Below are 17,769 nucleotides of genomic sequence, written 5' to 3'. Positions count from 1 at the left end.
GAAGGATCATTGGGGACCTGAGGCACCCCAACCACAAACTGTTCCAGCTGCTACCATCCGGGAAACGGTACCGCAGCATAAAAGCCAGGCACAACAGGCTCCAGGACAGCTTCTTCAACCAGGCCATCAGACTGATTAATTCATGCTGACACAACTGTATTTCTATGTTGTAATGACCATCCTGTTATACATACTATTTATTATAAATTACTATAAATTGCACATTTAGACAGAGACGTAACAAAGATTTTTACTCCTTGTGTATATGAAGGATGTAAGTAATAAAAGTCAATTCAATTCAATATAATTTTACAAACCTCCCCTCAGCCTCCCATGGTCCAGTGACAGCTTATCTAAACTCTCCATTTAACTACAGCCTTCGATTTTAGGAACATCCTGGGGAAATTCTTCTGCGCTCTCTCGTATTTCCACCACATGCTTTCTGCAGTGCAGTGACCTGAATTGTACACAATATTCTAATTGCAGTCTAACCAATGTATCATTATACTAATTATAATGGTCCCTCTTTGTATAAAATTGTGACGTGCTATTCTTTGGAAACTACGTTCTGCATGAAGGAGCCAGTGTACTTATCAAATGATAAGTGAGCAATATAATTATCAAAATGTAAATTATTTGACTAGAGAAAACTAGACATCCTTTTTAAAGCACCTCCAAGCATTTTTGCTTATGGAAATCTTTTGTTGTTGTTCCTTCTTGCTTGTGGCACATCGGGCTGCAAGCTTCTTCAGCATTTGACTGTTTTTTACAAGGCTGAGTTGCCAGCTTGACGCTCAACCCAGCACAGATGGAAAGCGTGCAAGGAGCTGGCCAGATTCAAACCACTCGCCTGGAGGTTCGGTGCTGATGCCACTACACCACCAGTCGGCTAGTAGAAATCTTTTAGCTTAATTACATGTCTTAAGGTGCCACACAGGATCAGATTTATTATCACTACTTAAATGACGTGAAATTTGTTTTGTGGCAGCAGCACAATGCAAAGACATAAAACTGCTATAAGTTACAAAGACAAATAAAGAATTGAATGACAAGGTGGTGTTCATGGACCATTCAGAAATCTGACGGTGCAGGGGAAGAAAATCATTGCGTTATTATTTCAGAGGATCTGTCCTGGGCCCAGCACATCAGTGCAATTATGAAGAAAGCACAGCAGTGCCTCTACTTCCTTAGGAGTCTGCAGAGATTTGGCATGACATCTAAAACTTTGACAAACTTCTATAGATGCGTGGTGGGGAGTATATTGACTGGCTGCAACACGGCCTGGTATGGAAACACCAATGTCCTCAAATGAAAAATCCTAAAAAAAGTAGTGGATATGGCCCAGTCCATCATGGGTAACCCTCCCCACCCCGACCACTACCATTGAGCACATCTACATGTAACACTGGGGATCCCCACCACCCAGGTCATGCTCTCTTCTCATTGCCACCATCAGGTAGAAGGTATAAGAGCCTCAGGACTTGCACCATCGGACTCCCCCCCTCAACCATCAGGTTCTTGAACACAAGGGGATAATTACACTCACTTGCCCCATCATTGAAATGTTTCTACAACCAGTGATCTTACTTTAAGGACTCGTTACCTCATTATTTATTGCTATTTATTTATATTTTCATTTGCACAGTTTGTTACCTTCTGGACTCTGTTTGATCTTTTAATGATCCTGTTACAGTTACTATTCTATAGATTTGCTGAGTGTACCCACAGGAAAATGACTCTCAGGGTGATAAATGTATTTTGACAATAAAATTTACTTTGAACTTTGAGTTTGGGTCTAAGCTCCTGTACCTCTTTCCCCTCACAGCAGTAACAAGGACAGGGCAAGTCCCATTTGGTAAGGGTCCTTAGTGATGGATGGCATCTTCTTGAGAGACCTCTTGAAGATGTCCTCATTGGTAATGATGCAGTCTACAACCCTCTGCAGCCTCTTATTATCTGACTATTAGAGTCTCTACACCAGGGTGTGATTCAACCAGTCAGAATGCTCTCCACCATAAACTTAGAGAAATTTGTAAGAGTTGAAGCACAACAAGTCTTCTCAAAATCCTAACAAAGTGGAGTCACTGGCATAGCTCATCTGTAGTTTCATCAATGTGTTGGGCCTTAGATAGATCCTCTGAGGTGTTGACGCTGCTCACCCTTTCCACCGCTGACCCAGTAATGAGGGCTGGTGCACGTTTTCCTGATTTCCCTTTCTGAAGTCCACAATCAATTCCTCATTTACAGTTGTGTCACCAGGCAGATTGTGAGTTTAAATCCCACTCCACTTCAGTGCAATTTTCAAAGAAAACAGCACCTTCAGAAGTGAGATCAGGCAAGGAACTAAAATCTCTGTGCTATCATGTGAACATAAAGCACCCTCTGCCTCTGTTTTAAATAGCAGGAAGATTCTCTGCTCTGGCCTGGCTAACATTCACCCTTTAAGCTGAGAGAAAATCTGGTCAACATTGAATCATTGTCTGAGAGACTTCTGTGACCCTCAGGCTGGGCCAGCACGTGTTCGTCTAGGGGAAAACAATTTCTAGCCCTGCTAAAGAGAAGCCTCGTTCATGTGGATGCTGCGTGATGTGTTGCCCGGTTACAAATCCACACCGCAAAATATCAAACAGTACACCATATGCAATTAAGTGATTGAACTTTATAAATCTTAATCTGAAAATAGGGTTAATAAAGAAAATAAAAAGAAAAAGGGCCCATTTTAAGAGAAAAGTCAGAAATGCACATTGGAGCTCACTGATTCATCAACCATCGACCTCCTCCGAGTTTCACCGACCTTCTGACCTTCGCTCCCAGTCCACTCCATCCAGTGGTCTTCCAGCTCTCTCCACACACAGCTTCCTTCCTTCTCCTCTCGCTGACCAAAAACAGCAAAAATCTCTCTTCCAGCTCACAAGAAAGAACAACAGCATTCCAAAGCCCCGTTATCTCTAGTCATAACCCAAACATTGCTGCTACAGAGAAACCATTACATTATCAGTGAAACCTTACAGCATGTTACGCAGCAGTGAAACCTTACAGCGGAAATTAGCTGCCAGGTTTCCTTCATCAATTCCAGTACTACACTTAGCATGCACTTCCCAACTCTATGGTACTTTGAGGCAATGAGGCCATCTTTTACAGAGATCACAATTGGTGACTGGTAGTTGCAGAAGAATGATTATATGCGCAAATTAACAGGATAGCAGAAGACCAAGAACCATTGACTTTCAGGGAAAGGAGAAATGAAAGAGAAGTATTTCATCTAAAGATAAGCTTTATTTGTCATATGTACATTGAAACATACAGTGAAATGCGTCATTTGCGCCAAATCAGTGAAAATTGTGCTGAGGGTATCCTGTTAAGTGTCGCCACGCTTCTGGTGCCAACATAACATGCTCACAACTCACTAATCCTGATATCTTTGAAGCGTGGTAGGAAACAGGAGCATCTGGAGGATGCCCACACAGTTACAGGAAGCGCATGCAGACTCCTTTCACAGTGAGTATCAACTCCAGTGATTACTGCTGCTGCAAAGCAAATATGCTAACCACTACACCACGCCCACTAAATTGCCGCCCAATGTATCAAAAGTACATTGGGGCTGGAATCAGTCAGTTTCAATATATCAAATGCAGTCAGCAGTCTACAAGTGCATCAAGCATTATTTGAAACAGTATAGTGGCGCAGCTAATAGAGCCACTGCATCACAGCTCCAGTAACCCAGGTTCAATCCTGGCCTCTGGTGATTTCACATTTTCACTGCAAATGTGGTTTCCTCTGGGTGCTCCAGCTTCCTCCCATACCTGAGGGAGTTCGGGCTTAATTGGCTACTGCAGGTTGCCCTCTAATGTGTAAGGGAGAGGTAGAATGTAGGGGAGAGTTGAAGAAATGTGAGGAGAATAAAATAGGATTTGTTTAAATGGACACTTGATGGTTCAAAGTACAAGTCACTATATACTACCCTGAGATTCGCTTTCTTGCAGGCATTCCCAGTAAATACAATGTAACAATGCAAAACTACACAAAAAATGTACAAAGAAACAATATGCAAAAGACAAGCTGTGCAAATACAAAATAATAATAATCAATAATATTGAGAACATGAGTTGTACAATCCTTATGAGTCCATAGGTTGTGGAATCAGTTCAGTGTTGAGGTGAGTGAAGTTCTCCATGCTGGTTCGGGAGCCTGATGGTTGTTGGGCAACAACCATTCCTGAATCTGGTGGTGTGAAGCCTCAGGTTTCCAGTGTGGAGTCAACGGGCAAAGGGCACATTTCATGTTATATGACTATAATTCTAATGCCAACCAGTTTTTAAATTGACTCTTATGCAGATATCAGCATCACCATGCTTCTTGGGTGTAGGTGTCAAAACATGGCCTACTTTACGTGCAGGATGGGACAGCTGAGTTCATCATTCCAGAAATATCGCAACTGCAATGTGCTGGTCTGCCTGTCATGAGCCAGACTCAGAAATAGAACTGGCGAAACAGCTGCTTGGTGGGGGGGGGGTAGAAAGTTAGGTAGCAAATTAGAACCATGCTTCAGGTACATCAAATGCCATAAGGTTCCAACTAGATAGAACACAAACAACAACTTGAATTAATTTAACACCTTTATTTTAGTTAAACTGCTTCAAGGTATATCCATAGGAAGGTCATAAACCTAACATCAAAACACTCTAGATTATTAAAGCAGTTGTTCAAAAGCTTGTTCAACGAGGCAAATTTTAATGAGTTCTAACTCATTAGTTAGAAAGAGGCAGAGAGAATTATAAAGCTTAGGAACTTGCCAGATAAGGACAATGGTGACGTTATTATACACTCCCTCCCTCTTGACAACCTCTTCCTCAATGTCACAAAAACAAAGGAGCTGGTTGTGGATTACAGGAGGAATGAAGATAGGCTAACCCCTATTGACATCAATGGATCTGGAGTTGAGGGGGTGAACAGCTGTAAGTTCCTCGGCACAAACATCACCAAGGATCTCACGTGGTCTGTATATACCGGCTGTGTGGTGAAAAAGGCACAACAGCGCCTCTTTCACCTCAGACGGTTGAAGAAGTTTGGTATAGGCCCCCAAATCCTAGGAACTTTCTATAGGGGCACAATTGAGAGCATCCTGACTGGCTGCATCACTGCCTAGTATGGGAACTGGACTTCCCTCAATCACAGGACTCTGCAGAGGGTGGTGCGGACAGCCCAGCGCATCTGTAGTAGTGAACTTCCCACTATTCAGGACCTTTACAAAGACTGGTGTGTAAAAAGGGCCCGAAGGATCATTGGGGACCTGAGTCATCCCAACCACAATCTATTCCACCTGCTACCATCTGGGAAACAGTACCGCAGCATAAAAGCCAGGACCAACAAGCTCCAGGACAGCTTCTTCCACCAGGCCATCAGACTGATTAATTCATGCTGATACAACTGTATTTCTATGTTATATTGACTGTTCATATTTAACTATATTGTTACTGTCCTGTTGTACATTTAGATGGAGATGAAGCCTAGAGATTTTTACCACTCGTGTATATGAAGGATGCAAGTAATAAAGTCAATTCAATTCAAGTCAATTCACTCAGTGGCCACTTTATTAAGTACACCTGCTCATTATTGCAAATATCTAATCAGCCAATCATGTGGCAGCAACTCAATGCACAAAAGCATGCAGACATGGTCAAGAGGCTCTGTTGTTGTTGAGACCAAACATCAGAATGGGGAAGAAATGTGATCTAAATGACTTAAGACTGTGGAATGTTGTTGGTGCCAGATGGGGTGGTTTGAGTATCTCAGAAACTGCTGATCTCCTGGGATTTTCACACACAACAGCCTCTAGAGTTTACAGACAATAGTGCGAGAAAACAAAAAACATCCAGTGAGCGACAATTCTGTGGGCGAAAATGCCTTGTTAATAAGAGAGGTCAGAGGAAAATGGCCAGTCTGGCTCAAGCTGATGGGAAAGCGACTGTATTTCAAATAACTACACGTTTCAACAGTGATGTGCAGAAGGGCATCTCTGCACAATACCTCAAACCTTGAAGTGGATGGGCTACAGCAGCAGAAGACCATGAATATACACTTAGTGGCCACTTTATTAGGTACCTCCTGTATCTAATAAAGTGACCGCTGAGTGTATTTGATATGAACAAAGGTCAGAATCAGAGGAATGTAGATCTCAAGATGTTGCAGTTGCTGGAGGGAAGGAGAGGTAAAAGGTTTGAAATCAATAAATTTTAAAATTGAGGCATTGTTATTCCACAACACTTTGTAAGTCAGCATGCATAGCAATGATGAGCCCCAAGAGTTACTCCAAAAGGCCACAGAATTTCCAGTGATAAACCGCCAGATGTTAGAATAGTTAAGCTTAAATTGAATGTTTAAGTATCAGCTGACATGGACAAAGTTGATCAATGTTACAGAGCCAGAAATTGGCATTTTGCTGATGGTATAGATATGTGGTCCAAAGCCATCCTCAGGCCAAATATAATACTAAAAGGTGTGAACAAATCTGGTTCACTTTCAAACTGTCAACAAGAACCATGGTTAGAGATCAGCATGTGGCTTCCCAAATATTAAGCTGTTATAAATCATCATTCATTCAGTACTGTATCATTCATGGGAGGATCCCCCCTCCCAATGAACCAATTGCTAAATGCAGCAGTGTGAAGCAAGTTCAAGCAAGAAGAAATACAACTGCAGATTTTACTGACGACATTAAAATACAATTAAATCCTCGACAGATCTTAAAGAGTAGATTTAAATTGACAAGTGAATTTCAATGGGTCCTGATGAAGGGTCTTGGCCTGAAATGTCAACTGTTTATTCCCCTCCGTAGATACTGCCTGACCTACTGAGTTCCTCCAGCACTTAGTGTGTGTTGTTTTCAATAGGATGCAAGATGCTGAAATTCAGTAGCAAGTAAACAACATGCTTCTTGGAATGTAAAACAAAACAGAGTGGGGGAATAATGTGCAGAGAAAATGTGATATTTAAAGTAGTCAGATTAGTAAAGCCATATTAAAAGAAAAACTACTGGGTCCAAACCACTGGAAAGGTGGCATGTACATTTCCTGTATTATTGTGTTGTGATAGCATTTTTCCTGTCAATGCCCAAAAGAAAATGAATCTCAAGATAGTATATGGTAAAATGTGTACTTTGATAAAAAAAATTAACTTCGAAATTTATATATGATCTTGATTCTATTATATTTGCAAAGCTTCACTGTCAGGTCACGATATCTTAAACACTAAAGAAGCACTGGTAGAGGCAAAAAAGAATTAAAGGATAACACCAGAACTGAACATCATATCTACCAGGAAAAGATTAACACAATTGATCTCTTTTCTACATAAAATAGTTATCCTTGGGGGCATTCTGATTGAAAACTTCTAAGATTTTGAAAGGATTCGTTGAAATTCCACATTAGGAACCATGAGAAAAAAAAGGAGGCATTAGTTACTCTCAAAGTTAATTCAGAAGTTCAGTTTATTCCAAAAGTGGTTAAGAATCTGAAACTCACTTCACTATGAACCAAACGAGTTAAGTAACGAATGCTTATGAGGCAAAGTGGATTTTAAAAAATATGAAGTAATACATTACTTGGACATTTGATGCAAAATACATAAACATGAGCAGAGAAATTCAGTTAACCTGAATGACATATTTTACTACTTTGATCTCTATAACCATACAATTCAGATTCAGCACACACACAAAAACGGATGAATTTCTAAAAAGAGCTCCTTTGAAGGGTTTGTGGTGATTACACTAAAGCACACAGATTATAAAAGTCCCAGCTTTCGCTCTTGGCCTCTACCTTTATTCCAGCTGTGGAATGGTGGTGCAGACCAGTGTTGAGAGATGGTGGTGGGAGAGGAAGGGGAAGGGAGTGTAGGCAACTGGTTCTAGAAGTTATACAAAGGGAAGGGTTGGTCTAATAGCCACACGTCTCCCTCCCTAACAGAAGAGGAATATGCAGCTGCACACGGGTGGGATGGCGTATACACGGCTCTCAATGGTAGTTACATCTGGGATCCATCCCTTTCAGAAATGATGCTTGAATAGCCAAGTGATTGTCAATATCTAAGCCCTCACCTGAAAGTACTACACTTTAGCAAAGTATTACAAAATCTATACTGCCTATTAATACATGATTAGATTGGTCTAAATGATGAAAAGGGGTTTTAAAAAAGCTTGAGTATTCTTAATAGATTCTTAGCTTCAGATTACATTAGTCAGCCACATCCACACAAGCCTCCTTTACAAATTTCCTGCAATTCAGACAAGAACTAAAGCACATACACAAGAACTCCTTATTCAACACTGACACGTGTCCTGAGCTTTGACCAAAGGAAACAAAGGCTTAGTGTTCTGATAGACAATATTCAATTCAACATCAGTCCAAGCAATAAACAGGATAAAAAGCCCAGGTGTGGAATTAGTTCCATCTTAGACCATATGACATAGAAGCAGAATTAGGCCATTCAGCCCATTAAGTCTGCTCCACCATGATTTATTAACCCTCTCAACCCCACTCTGCTGCCTTCTCCCGATCTTGAACCTTAACAACATGCTGCAAAATCAATTATTGCATCATGCCTATTATAAAGAATGACATTTGCATGAATTAAATGCTCATGCAGTCTTCTGATCCAAATTAATTGATATCCAGTAGATAAATAAACTTAGTCATATAGTACAGGAACAGGTCATTCAGTCTATATCTACACTGACCAATGGGCACTCATCCACATTAATCCCAACTGTAAATGCCCAAGCAATAGACAACCTCTTAAATCCCATCAGCAACTCTGCTTCTGCTCTCCCACCAAGCAATGCATTCCAAGTTCTCACCATGATCTCACGCCTTCAGATCCTCTTCAAATCTGATAGCCTTTCACATAAATCTATGCCCTCTAGTTTTATTCACCTCTGATACCCGTTTCACGAGCTCACAACTCACACATATTACGCTGTGCGAGTTCTGTGCACAATTCTGGCCACGTTCCCCATGGAGGTGGGTCAATGATGCAAGAGAGAAGTCTGGGTTCTGGGATGGATATAAACTAGAATAATTATGAAACAGAGTCAGTGTGGCTTATGGAGTAACGCTCTGCGCAAAATATTGTGGGAGCAAGTCACAACACCAAAGACTGGGGTAGCACAGTGACATAACGGTTAGCACAACACTTTACAGTACAGGCGACCCAGGTTCAATTCCAATGCCCTTTGTAAGCAAGTTTGTACATTCTCCCTGTGACTGCGTGGGATTCCTCCGGATGCTTTGGCTTCCTCCCACAATACAAAGACATACAAGTTGGTAGTTAATTGGTCATTGTAAATTGTCCCATGATTAGGTTAGGATTAAATTGGGGGATTGCTGAGCAGCATGGTCCAAAGTGCCAGAAGGGCATCTTCTGCGCTGGCTTTCATTCAATAAGTAAAACACCTTCATAATTTTAAAACCTCTGCCGTATTCCCTAGGAAAGGAAAGACCGAGGACAAAGGAGTGCTGCTGTTTGGGTGCACTCTGCCCGGTAGTAAACTCTGCAGTAGGTTCTGCTGGATCAGCGTCTAATTGGTGCAGGGGGTGGGGTGCAACATCTTAACATCTTTCTTTACTGCCCTTCAGAATTGTCTAGCTACCTTGAGGAGAGACCAGAAACCAGCATGGAATGGAGGTTGTAAGTAACTTTCTCAATCAGTCTAAGGATTTCACTGGGCTGTGATTAGGCTAGGATTGAATAGGGGCAGCCCGGCTCAAAAGGCCAGAAGGACCTGTTCTGCTCTGTATCTCAACCAATAAATAAATAAATAACACCTTAAAATTCTGTCAGAGTAGCCTCCAAGCTGATGGCATGAACATCGATTTTTCAAACTTCCAATAATGCCCCTCCCCTTCACCAATCTCCATCCCCTCTCTCACCTTATCTGCCCATCGCCCCCCCTCTCATGCTCCTCACCCTTTCTCTTTCTTCCATAGCATTCTGTCCTCTCCTATCAGACTCTCCCTTCTCCAGCCCTGTATCTCTTTCACCAATCAACTTCCCAGCTCTTTACTTCATCCCTCCCCCTCCCAGTATCACCTTGTGTTTCTCTCTCTCCTCCCCCCACCTTTTAAATCCACTCCTCTGCTATTTTTTTCTCCAGTCTTGCTGAAGGGTTTCAGCCTGAAACATTAACTGTACTTTTTTTTCCCCATAGATGTATCCTGACCTGCTGATTTCCTCCAGCATTTTGTGTGTGTTGCTCAGATTTCCAGCGTCTGCAGATTTTCTCGTGTACCTGAAAAATAGTAGTAAGCATTCCTTGGGAAAGTTTAAAAAATGAAAAAATAAACTGGGAGAAGTGCATAATGAGCATTTTCATACCATATATTCCCAGGTGTGGAACGGCACATCATTCGTTATATAATAGCTTAAATCAAAGACATGGACCTCAAACAGCCAGGGGCTTTTTAGTGGAAACTCATTAACTGAAAGTTCAGAAATCAAGAAGTCACAGTACAACAGCAGTTACATTCCACAAGTAATTCATTAAATACAAAGTACATCACATACTACAGGTTTCATGATTTTCTTAATGACTCAGCAGACTTAACTCTACAGAAAGCAAGCAGGTACTGCAACTTTAAGTGGACAAAGGTTCATCACCATTGCTGGAAGCAATGCGGAGGGGGGTGGAATGGGTGGGGAGCACTCCAAGTTAAATGAGGGTAACAAAGAAATGAGACCCCACTAGCCAAGCATCTTGTTAGCAAATGTGCAGTTGCTGCAGAACAAAATGGAGGACCTGAGGGCAAAATTATTGTAACAGAGGGGAATCGAGAGATTCAAGCAACACACACAAAATGCTGGAGGAACTCAGCAGGCCAGGCAATATCTATGGAAGAGTATAGTCGACATTTTGGACTGAAACCCTTCAGCAGGATTGTTGTGTTCTATGTGTAATCGAGACATGGATTACTCCCAGCACATAAGATTTGGCGATTAGACCCAAAGGCTTCTCGGTTCACGGGATGGACTGATTTGGAAGAGGCGAAAGGTAAAAAGGTGTGTGGTTTATGATAACCTCTTGGCTGTGCTCCAATATGGCAGTTTTATTAAACTCATGCTTCCCCAACCATGAAAATCTGATGATCAAATGCTGTCTGTTCTATTTACCTAGGGAGTTCTCCTTAACGTAGGCCGACTAATCAAGCACTTGAGACACTGAACGATGCTGTCTCCAAACAAGAAACAGTCCATCCTGATGCATTTTTAATCAGTCAGAGACTTCAACCAGGCTTGTTTGAAGAAAGCCCTGCCCAATTACCATCTGCATATAACTTGTAGCACCAGAGATCCCCACATACCAGACCACTGTTATACAGAGATAAGGAAAGTCTACTGTTCCTGCCCAGACTGCATCTTGGTAAATCGGATCACTTGGCTGTCCTTCTCCTATCTGCATACAGGTAGAGGCTAAAGAGCAAAGCTCCAGAGATTAGGACAGCAAAGAAGTGGTTGCGGGAGGCAGAGGAGCAGCTGGCTATCAGATTGCTTTGAGTCAGTGGCTGGGCCGTGTTCAAGGACTCATCTGTGGATCTGAATGAATTCAGCCTGGCTGTCACGGACTTTATTAAAACAGTTGTAGACGAGTGTGTCCCCATAAAATCATTCCCCTACCAGAAGCCCTGGATGAACCATGAGATCTGCAATCTGCTGAGGGCCAGATCGGAGGCATTCAAGTCTGGTGACCAAGAAAGTTACATGAGGTTCAGCTACAATCTCTAGAAGGCCATCTCACTGGCGAAGTAGCAATCCCAGACTAAACTTTGGAAGCTCGACAGGTGTGACAGGGCTTGAATGCTAACCCCTCCTATAAAGTAAAATCAAGTGACATAGGTGACTACAGGACTTCGCTTCCAAATGAGCTCAATGTCTTCGATGCTTGCTTTGACCCTCAATACATGGAGGTATCGTCACAGTCTCCCATAGCACCTGATGAACCTGTGATTTCAGTTTCTGCGGCTGGTGTGCAAGCAGCCTTCAGGAGGGTGAACCCACGGAAAACATCCGGCCCAGAAGGAGTACCTGACCAAATACTAAAGACCTGTGCTGATCAACTGGCTGGAGTGTTCACTGAGATCTTTAACCTCTCACTTCTGAGGGGATGTTGCATTGAATACAGAGTTGTAGTCAATAAAGAGCATCCTGATGTATGTACCTTTGCTGTCCAGATGTTCTGGCTTGAGTGAAGAGCCAATGAAATGACATCTGCTGTGGGCCTTTTGCTCCGGTAGGCAAATTGGACCTGCTGCTCCGGTAGACCAATTGGGGAGCATGCCTTGAAGCAGTCTGAGGAACCCACCTACTTCAATTATACTGCAGGCTTCAATTATACCGGTGCCCAAGAAGACATGGTAACCTGCCTCAATGACTATCGCCCAGTAGCACTTAGATCATAGAAACATAGAAAACCTACAGCACAATACAGGCCCTTCGGCCCACAATGATGTGCTGAACATGTCCTTACCTTAGAACTACCTAGGCTTATCCACAGCCTTCTATTTTTCCAAGCTCCATGTACCTATCCAGGAGTCTCTGAAAAGACCCTGTCGTTTCCACCTCCACCACCACCGCTGGCAGCCCATTCCACACATCACCATTCTCTGCGTAAAAAAAAAACTTACCCTGACATCTCCTCTGTACCTACTTCCAAACACCTTAAAACTGTGCCCTCTCGTGCTAGTCATTCCAGCCCTGGGAAAAACCCTCTGACTATCCACATGATCAATGCCTCTCATTATCTTATATACCTCTATCAGGTCACCTCTCATCCTCTGTCACTCCAAGGAGAAAAGGCTGAGTTCACTCAACCTATTCTCATAAGGCATGCTCCCCAACTTGCCTACTGGAGCAAACAGGTCCAATTTGCCTACTGGAGCAACAGGTCCACAGCAGATGTCATTTCATTGGCTCTTAACTCAAGCCAGAACATCGGGACCACAAAGATACATAACATCAGGATACTCTTTATCAACTACAACTCTGCATTCAATACAACATCCCCTCAGAAGTGATCAATAAGCTCCAAGACATTGGTCTCAATACCTCCTTGTGCAATTGGACCCGCGATTTCCACACTTGTAAACCCCAGTCAATTAATTTGTAAAATGTTTTGAAAAACTAATTTTAATTTTTTTTTTTAAAAACCCCAGTCAGTTCAGATTGGCAACACCTCCTCCACATTCTCCATCATCACAGAAGCACCATGTGGATGTGTGCTTAGTCCCCTGCTCTACTCACTTTACACCTATGACTGCATTGTAGGCCCAAAACAAAGGTGGTGACGAATTAGCATAGAGCATTGAAAATTTGGTTGCGTAGTGCCACAACAACAACCTCTTACTCATGTCAGCAAGACCAAGGAGCTGATACTTGACTTTCAGGAGGAGGAAACCAGACATTTATGAGCCAGTCATCATCAGGGATCAGATGTAGCCAGTCAGTGGAGAGGGTCAACAACGTTAAATTCCTGTGCTATCATTTCAAAAGATCTATCCTGGGCCCAGCTCACAAGTGCCAGTATGTAGAAAGCACAGCAGATTCTCTACTTCCTTAGATGCTTGCGAAGATTAGGCATGTCATCATATCTTTATCAAACTTCTACAGAAGTATGGTGGAGAATATATTGACTGGTTGTATCGCAGCCTGGTATGGAAACATCAATGCCCTTGAACTGAAAACCCTACAAAAAGTAGTGGATATGGCCCAGTACATCACAGATAAAGCTCTCTGCAACACTGAGCACATCTACATAGAGCGCTGTTTCAGGAAAACAGCTAGGGTGCCTAAGACTTTTGCACAGTACTGTAGTGATTTTATGTATTGCACTGTACTGCTGCACAAAAAAAACAAATTTCATGACACATGAGAGTGATGATAAACCTGATCCTGATATGGGTCTCTATTGTGGACTGAGAATGGGAAAGGGGCAGGGAGAGGGGAATCATGGTTGGGAAAAGGAGGATGGAGAGGGGAGGGAACAGGAAGCACCACAGAGACATTCTGTAATTGTCAATAACTCAGTTGTTTGGAATCAAGTGACCTTGCCTGCTGTCTGAGGGCTGGATATATCTGCACCCACACTACCCTGCCCCCTGCCACTGGTACTCCTTCTCTGCCACCTCTCCCACACCCCTCCCATGGCACTCTACCCTCATATTCCCAACGCCTTTTACTCCCGTCAGATTTAGAAATTTGCTCTCCATTTTATGTTGACAATAAGGTACTGTGGAAAAGTCTGAGGCACCCCAGCTATATATATTTACCTAAGACTTTTGCACAGTACTGTATGTACCTCCCTCCAAAAGGACCACAACCTTGTTGTGGTGTGGAAACTTGCATGCCTCAGTGACCTGGAGAGCTATGTTGGCTGGAGTCAGGGCTTTATGCCTTGCCTCTTGGTAGGGCCATGCCAAACAGGTCAAAGGGGAGAGGACAGTCTAAGAGTGGTACATCGGTCTTCCAGGTTCGGGGGTTCAGCTCAGGGCGGACAACCCTGACTGGACAAACAAAATTGTTACAGAAACAGCAATGAAGAATCCTTCTTCATCTGAATGGCCAATAACAAATGGATAGAGGACCTTCATTGCTGCCCTAAACACCAGTAGGCGTAACAGGCAGTATGTTCTTTGATGATAAATTTACTTTGAACAGATACATCTTCTTCCTTCCTTTGCCACTTTCATTGACAATTCCCTCATTATTTCAGGAGACTTCTCCACAAACCAGCAACATTTAAATCAATGACAGTTCAGCCCAAAACTCCAACAACAAAAGACCCGACTTTAAAGACAGTTGGATTAAACTAATGTTTACAACACAGGCAGCAGCTATGGAGGGAAAGAAACAGTCAACATTTCAGCCCTGGATCCTTCAGCCCAAAACTCCAACTGTTCATTTTCCTCCATAGATGCTGAGGAACCTTCAGCACTTGTGTGTTGCTCAAGCATTTACAGGACCTTATGTGTCAGCTGCTTGCTTTGCATTAGGAACTGGGTATCAGTAAGCTGTGGCTTCCATTCTTCAGTTTGGCTAGTATCTTTTTAATTATCAGAATTAATATTGATATTGGTTCATTATTGGATCAACCAAAGAACTGTCTGTAGACTTCAGAAGGTGTAAGATGAAGGAACACTCAGCAGTCCTCATCGCAGGATCAGCAGTGAAAAGGGTGAGCAGTTTCAAATTCTTGGGTGTCAACAGATCTGATGGCCTGTCCTGGGCCCAGCATATCGGTACGGCTACAAAGAAGGCATGACAGCAGCTATATTTCATTAGGAATTTGAGAAGAATTATATCACCATAGACACTCGCAAATTTCTACAAATGTACCATGGAGAGCATTCTAACTGGCTGCATCATCGTCTAGTATAGGACGGGGGACACTGCACAGGATCAAAATAAGCTGCAGAAAGTTGTGAACTCAGTCAGCTCCATCATGGGCACTAGCCACCTCAGCATCCAGTACATCTTAATGAACCATGCCTCAAAAAGGTGGTATTCGTCCTTAAGAACCCCCATCACCCAGGACATTCCCTCTTCTCATTGCTACCATCAGGGAGAAGTTACCGGAGCCTGAAGGTGCACATACATGATTCAGGGACAGCTTCTTCAGGAACATTTACTGTAATTTACAGTTTTTATTATGTATTATAATGCAGTGCTGCCACTTAAGTTTCACAACATATGCCAGCAATTTTGATATGTCACGTGTACCAAGATAGGGTGAAAAGCATGCTTTGCATACTGTTCATACAGATAAATCATTACACAGTGCATTACACAATGCAAAATCAAGTGTAAAAAGTACAGGGAAAGTGCATTGCAAGTAAAAGATCATAACGAGATAGATTGTGAGGTTACGGGGTCCATTGTATCACACAAAAGGCTCCATTCGATAGTCTGATAACAAGTCCATGATTAATCTGCTTCAAAAGTGTAATTATGATCTTCAACAGCTTTAAAACAAATTACACATCGGAAAAAAAACATTTGAAAGTATTAAGACATTCCTACTAGCCTCCTGCAAATACCTGCAGACTGCTTGAAATCCCCTACAAGCATATTTCTGGGAATCCCCTGCCTTCATTTCCAAAGCACAGTGTCAAAGGAAAACATTGTTGTCATGACAGAATGGATCATGCTGACAAGTTAAAAGCAAATGGGTGGAAGGGGGCTGCACTGGAATAGAAAGACTGTCAATACAAAAAGAAAACAAAAGTCTGTCTATGACTATGATGTCAAAAAGATGTGGAGTTACAAGTTTGGGTTGTATGATTGTTCAGAACCAAGTCAAATGTCACAAGGATACATCAGCTGATAAACAGAGTTTACCTTCAACACAATAATTAATTTTAAATGCAATTCCAGTTTCCCAAAGTTATAAAGTCAGAGTCAGAGAGCTCTACAGCACAGAAACAGATCCTTCAGCACAGAGTCCATGCTGAACTATTCCCATCAACTCGCATTTGGACAATACCCCTCCCATCATGTACTTATCCAAACTTCGCTCAAATGTTGCAATTGAACCCACATCCAACACTTCCATTGGCAGTTTATTCCACACTCTCACCACCCTGAGTGAAAAAGATCCCCTTCAGCTTCCCCTTAAATATTTCACCTTTCACTCTTAACATACAACTTCTAGTTCTAGTCTCACTCATCTTCAGTGGAAAAGATCTCTTCATTTCTTCGAAAGAAAGCAACATCTCACAATTGTTTCCATAAGCTCTACACGACCTTACTCAAGAGAATTTCCTTGATGACTACTATCCCAATAAAGCATAAATTGCTTTGTGATTGTGGCAACCTCGCTGCTATTTCCAGCAATACAAAGACATGACAGTGCATCTACCAAGTCAGTCATTTGGGCAGCTCATATCTATCTTAGACAAGCTTGCTACTGGTTTTAGATTCCACAGGAGGCGCAAATTTTTTTAAATGTGTCAGTGATTCTTTGACTTTAACATCTGACATCTAGCCAATAACCCTTTGTGGCGGACAAGGCAGTGCAATAATCTTTTTATTCTCCTACCCTTTGTCACACAAGTTTAAAGATCTCTGCTTGAGGCAGGACATGTAGGTTAATTAATTTAAATCTATTCATCACCAAGTACACTCAAATATATACAGTAAAAATCTGCAGTAAATGTGCAGTTATTACAGTAAAAATGTGCTCCAAAACAAAATTAACTACCTCCATGTACATTACTATGGATATTTTTAGGAACTCAGTATGTGAATAATTCAAGGCGCTAATGCAGCCACAAGAGATTACCCTGGAGTGAGGTGACATTTTACAGGCAGTAGAACATGTATACATGTAACATGTCTGTAAGAAGCAAATGACTTCATCCTTATGTTCTCCAAAACTCTCGCCACTTCAAGTTCATTGTCCTTCAACTGGAATCATGTATACCACCAAATGAAACAATGACACACAACACAGTACATATAACTCTCACACAACACAAAGCAATATTACCACAAATAAATTAACAAATAATGAATTATTATTTGTTAGAAGTTTGACATTTAGCATAAGATGCATTTATGACACAAGTTAAAAAATAAACAGTATAACACTACTGGCACTACATACGTGCTGACACCTGGGTGGTAGCAGGAAGTTCAGTAGTCTTGCAGCCTGGGGAAAGAAAGTTTCACATCCTAACAGTTCTTGTCCTAATGCTATGGTACCTCCTGCCTGATGGTAGGGGG

General features: G+C 42.1%; 1 protein-coding gene across 10 annotated transcripts in view; it reads right to left on the bottom strand.

Annotated features, from left to right (window-relative positions):
- Positions 1–17,769, bottom strand: part of usp28 (ubiquitin specific peptidase 28) — a 105,173-nt gene that overhangs the window by 79,841 nt on the left and 7,563 nt on the right. For 6 of the 10 annotated variants that reach the window (XM_073030019.1, XM_073030024.1, XM_073030026.1 and 3 more), the window contains exon 2: positions 10,217–10,285. The exons of 3 other annotated variants lie outside the window; for them this stretch is intronic. In XM_073030019.1, coding sequence (XP_072886120.1) covers positions 10,217–10,285 — 69 coding nt within the window. Of the gene's footprint in view, positions 1–10,216; positions 10,286–10,371; positions 10,445–17,769 lie in introns of those variants that run through there. One more of the 10 variants, XM_073030021.1, reaches the window with a different exon arrangement.

Source organism: Hemitrygon akajei, chromosome 26 (genome assembly GCF_048418815.1).
Source record: "Hemitrygon akajei chromosome 26, sHemAka1.3, whole genome shotgun sequence".
Lineage (NCBI taxonomy): Eukaryota > Metazoa > Chordata > Chondrichthyes > Myliobatiformes > Dasyatidae > Hemitrygon > Hemitrygon akajei.
The sequence above is the reverse complement of the archived record's forward strand: the minus strand, read 5'-3'. Positions and strand labels throughout refer to the sequence as shown.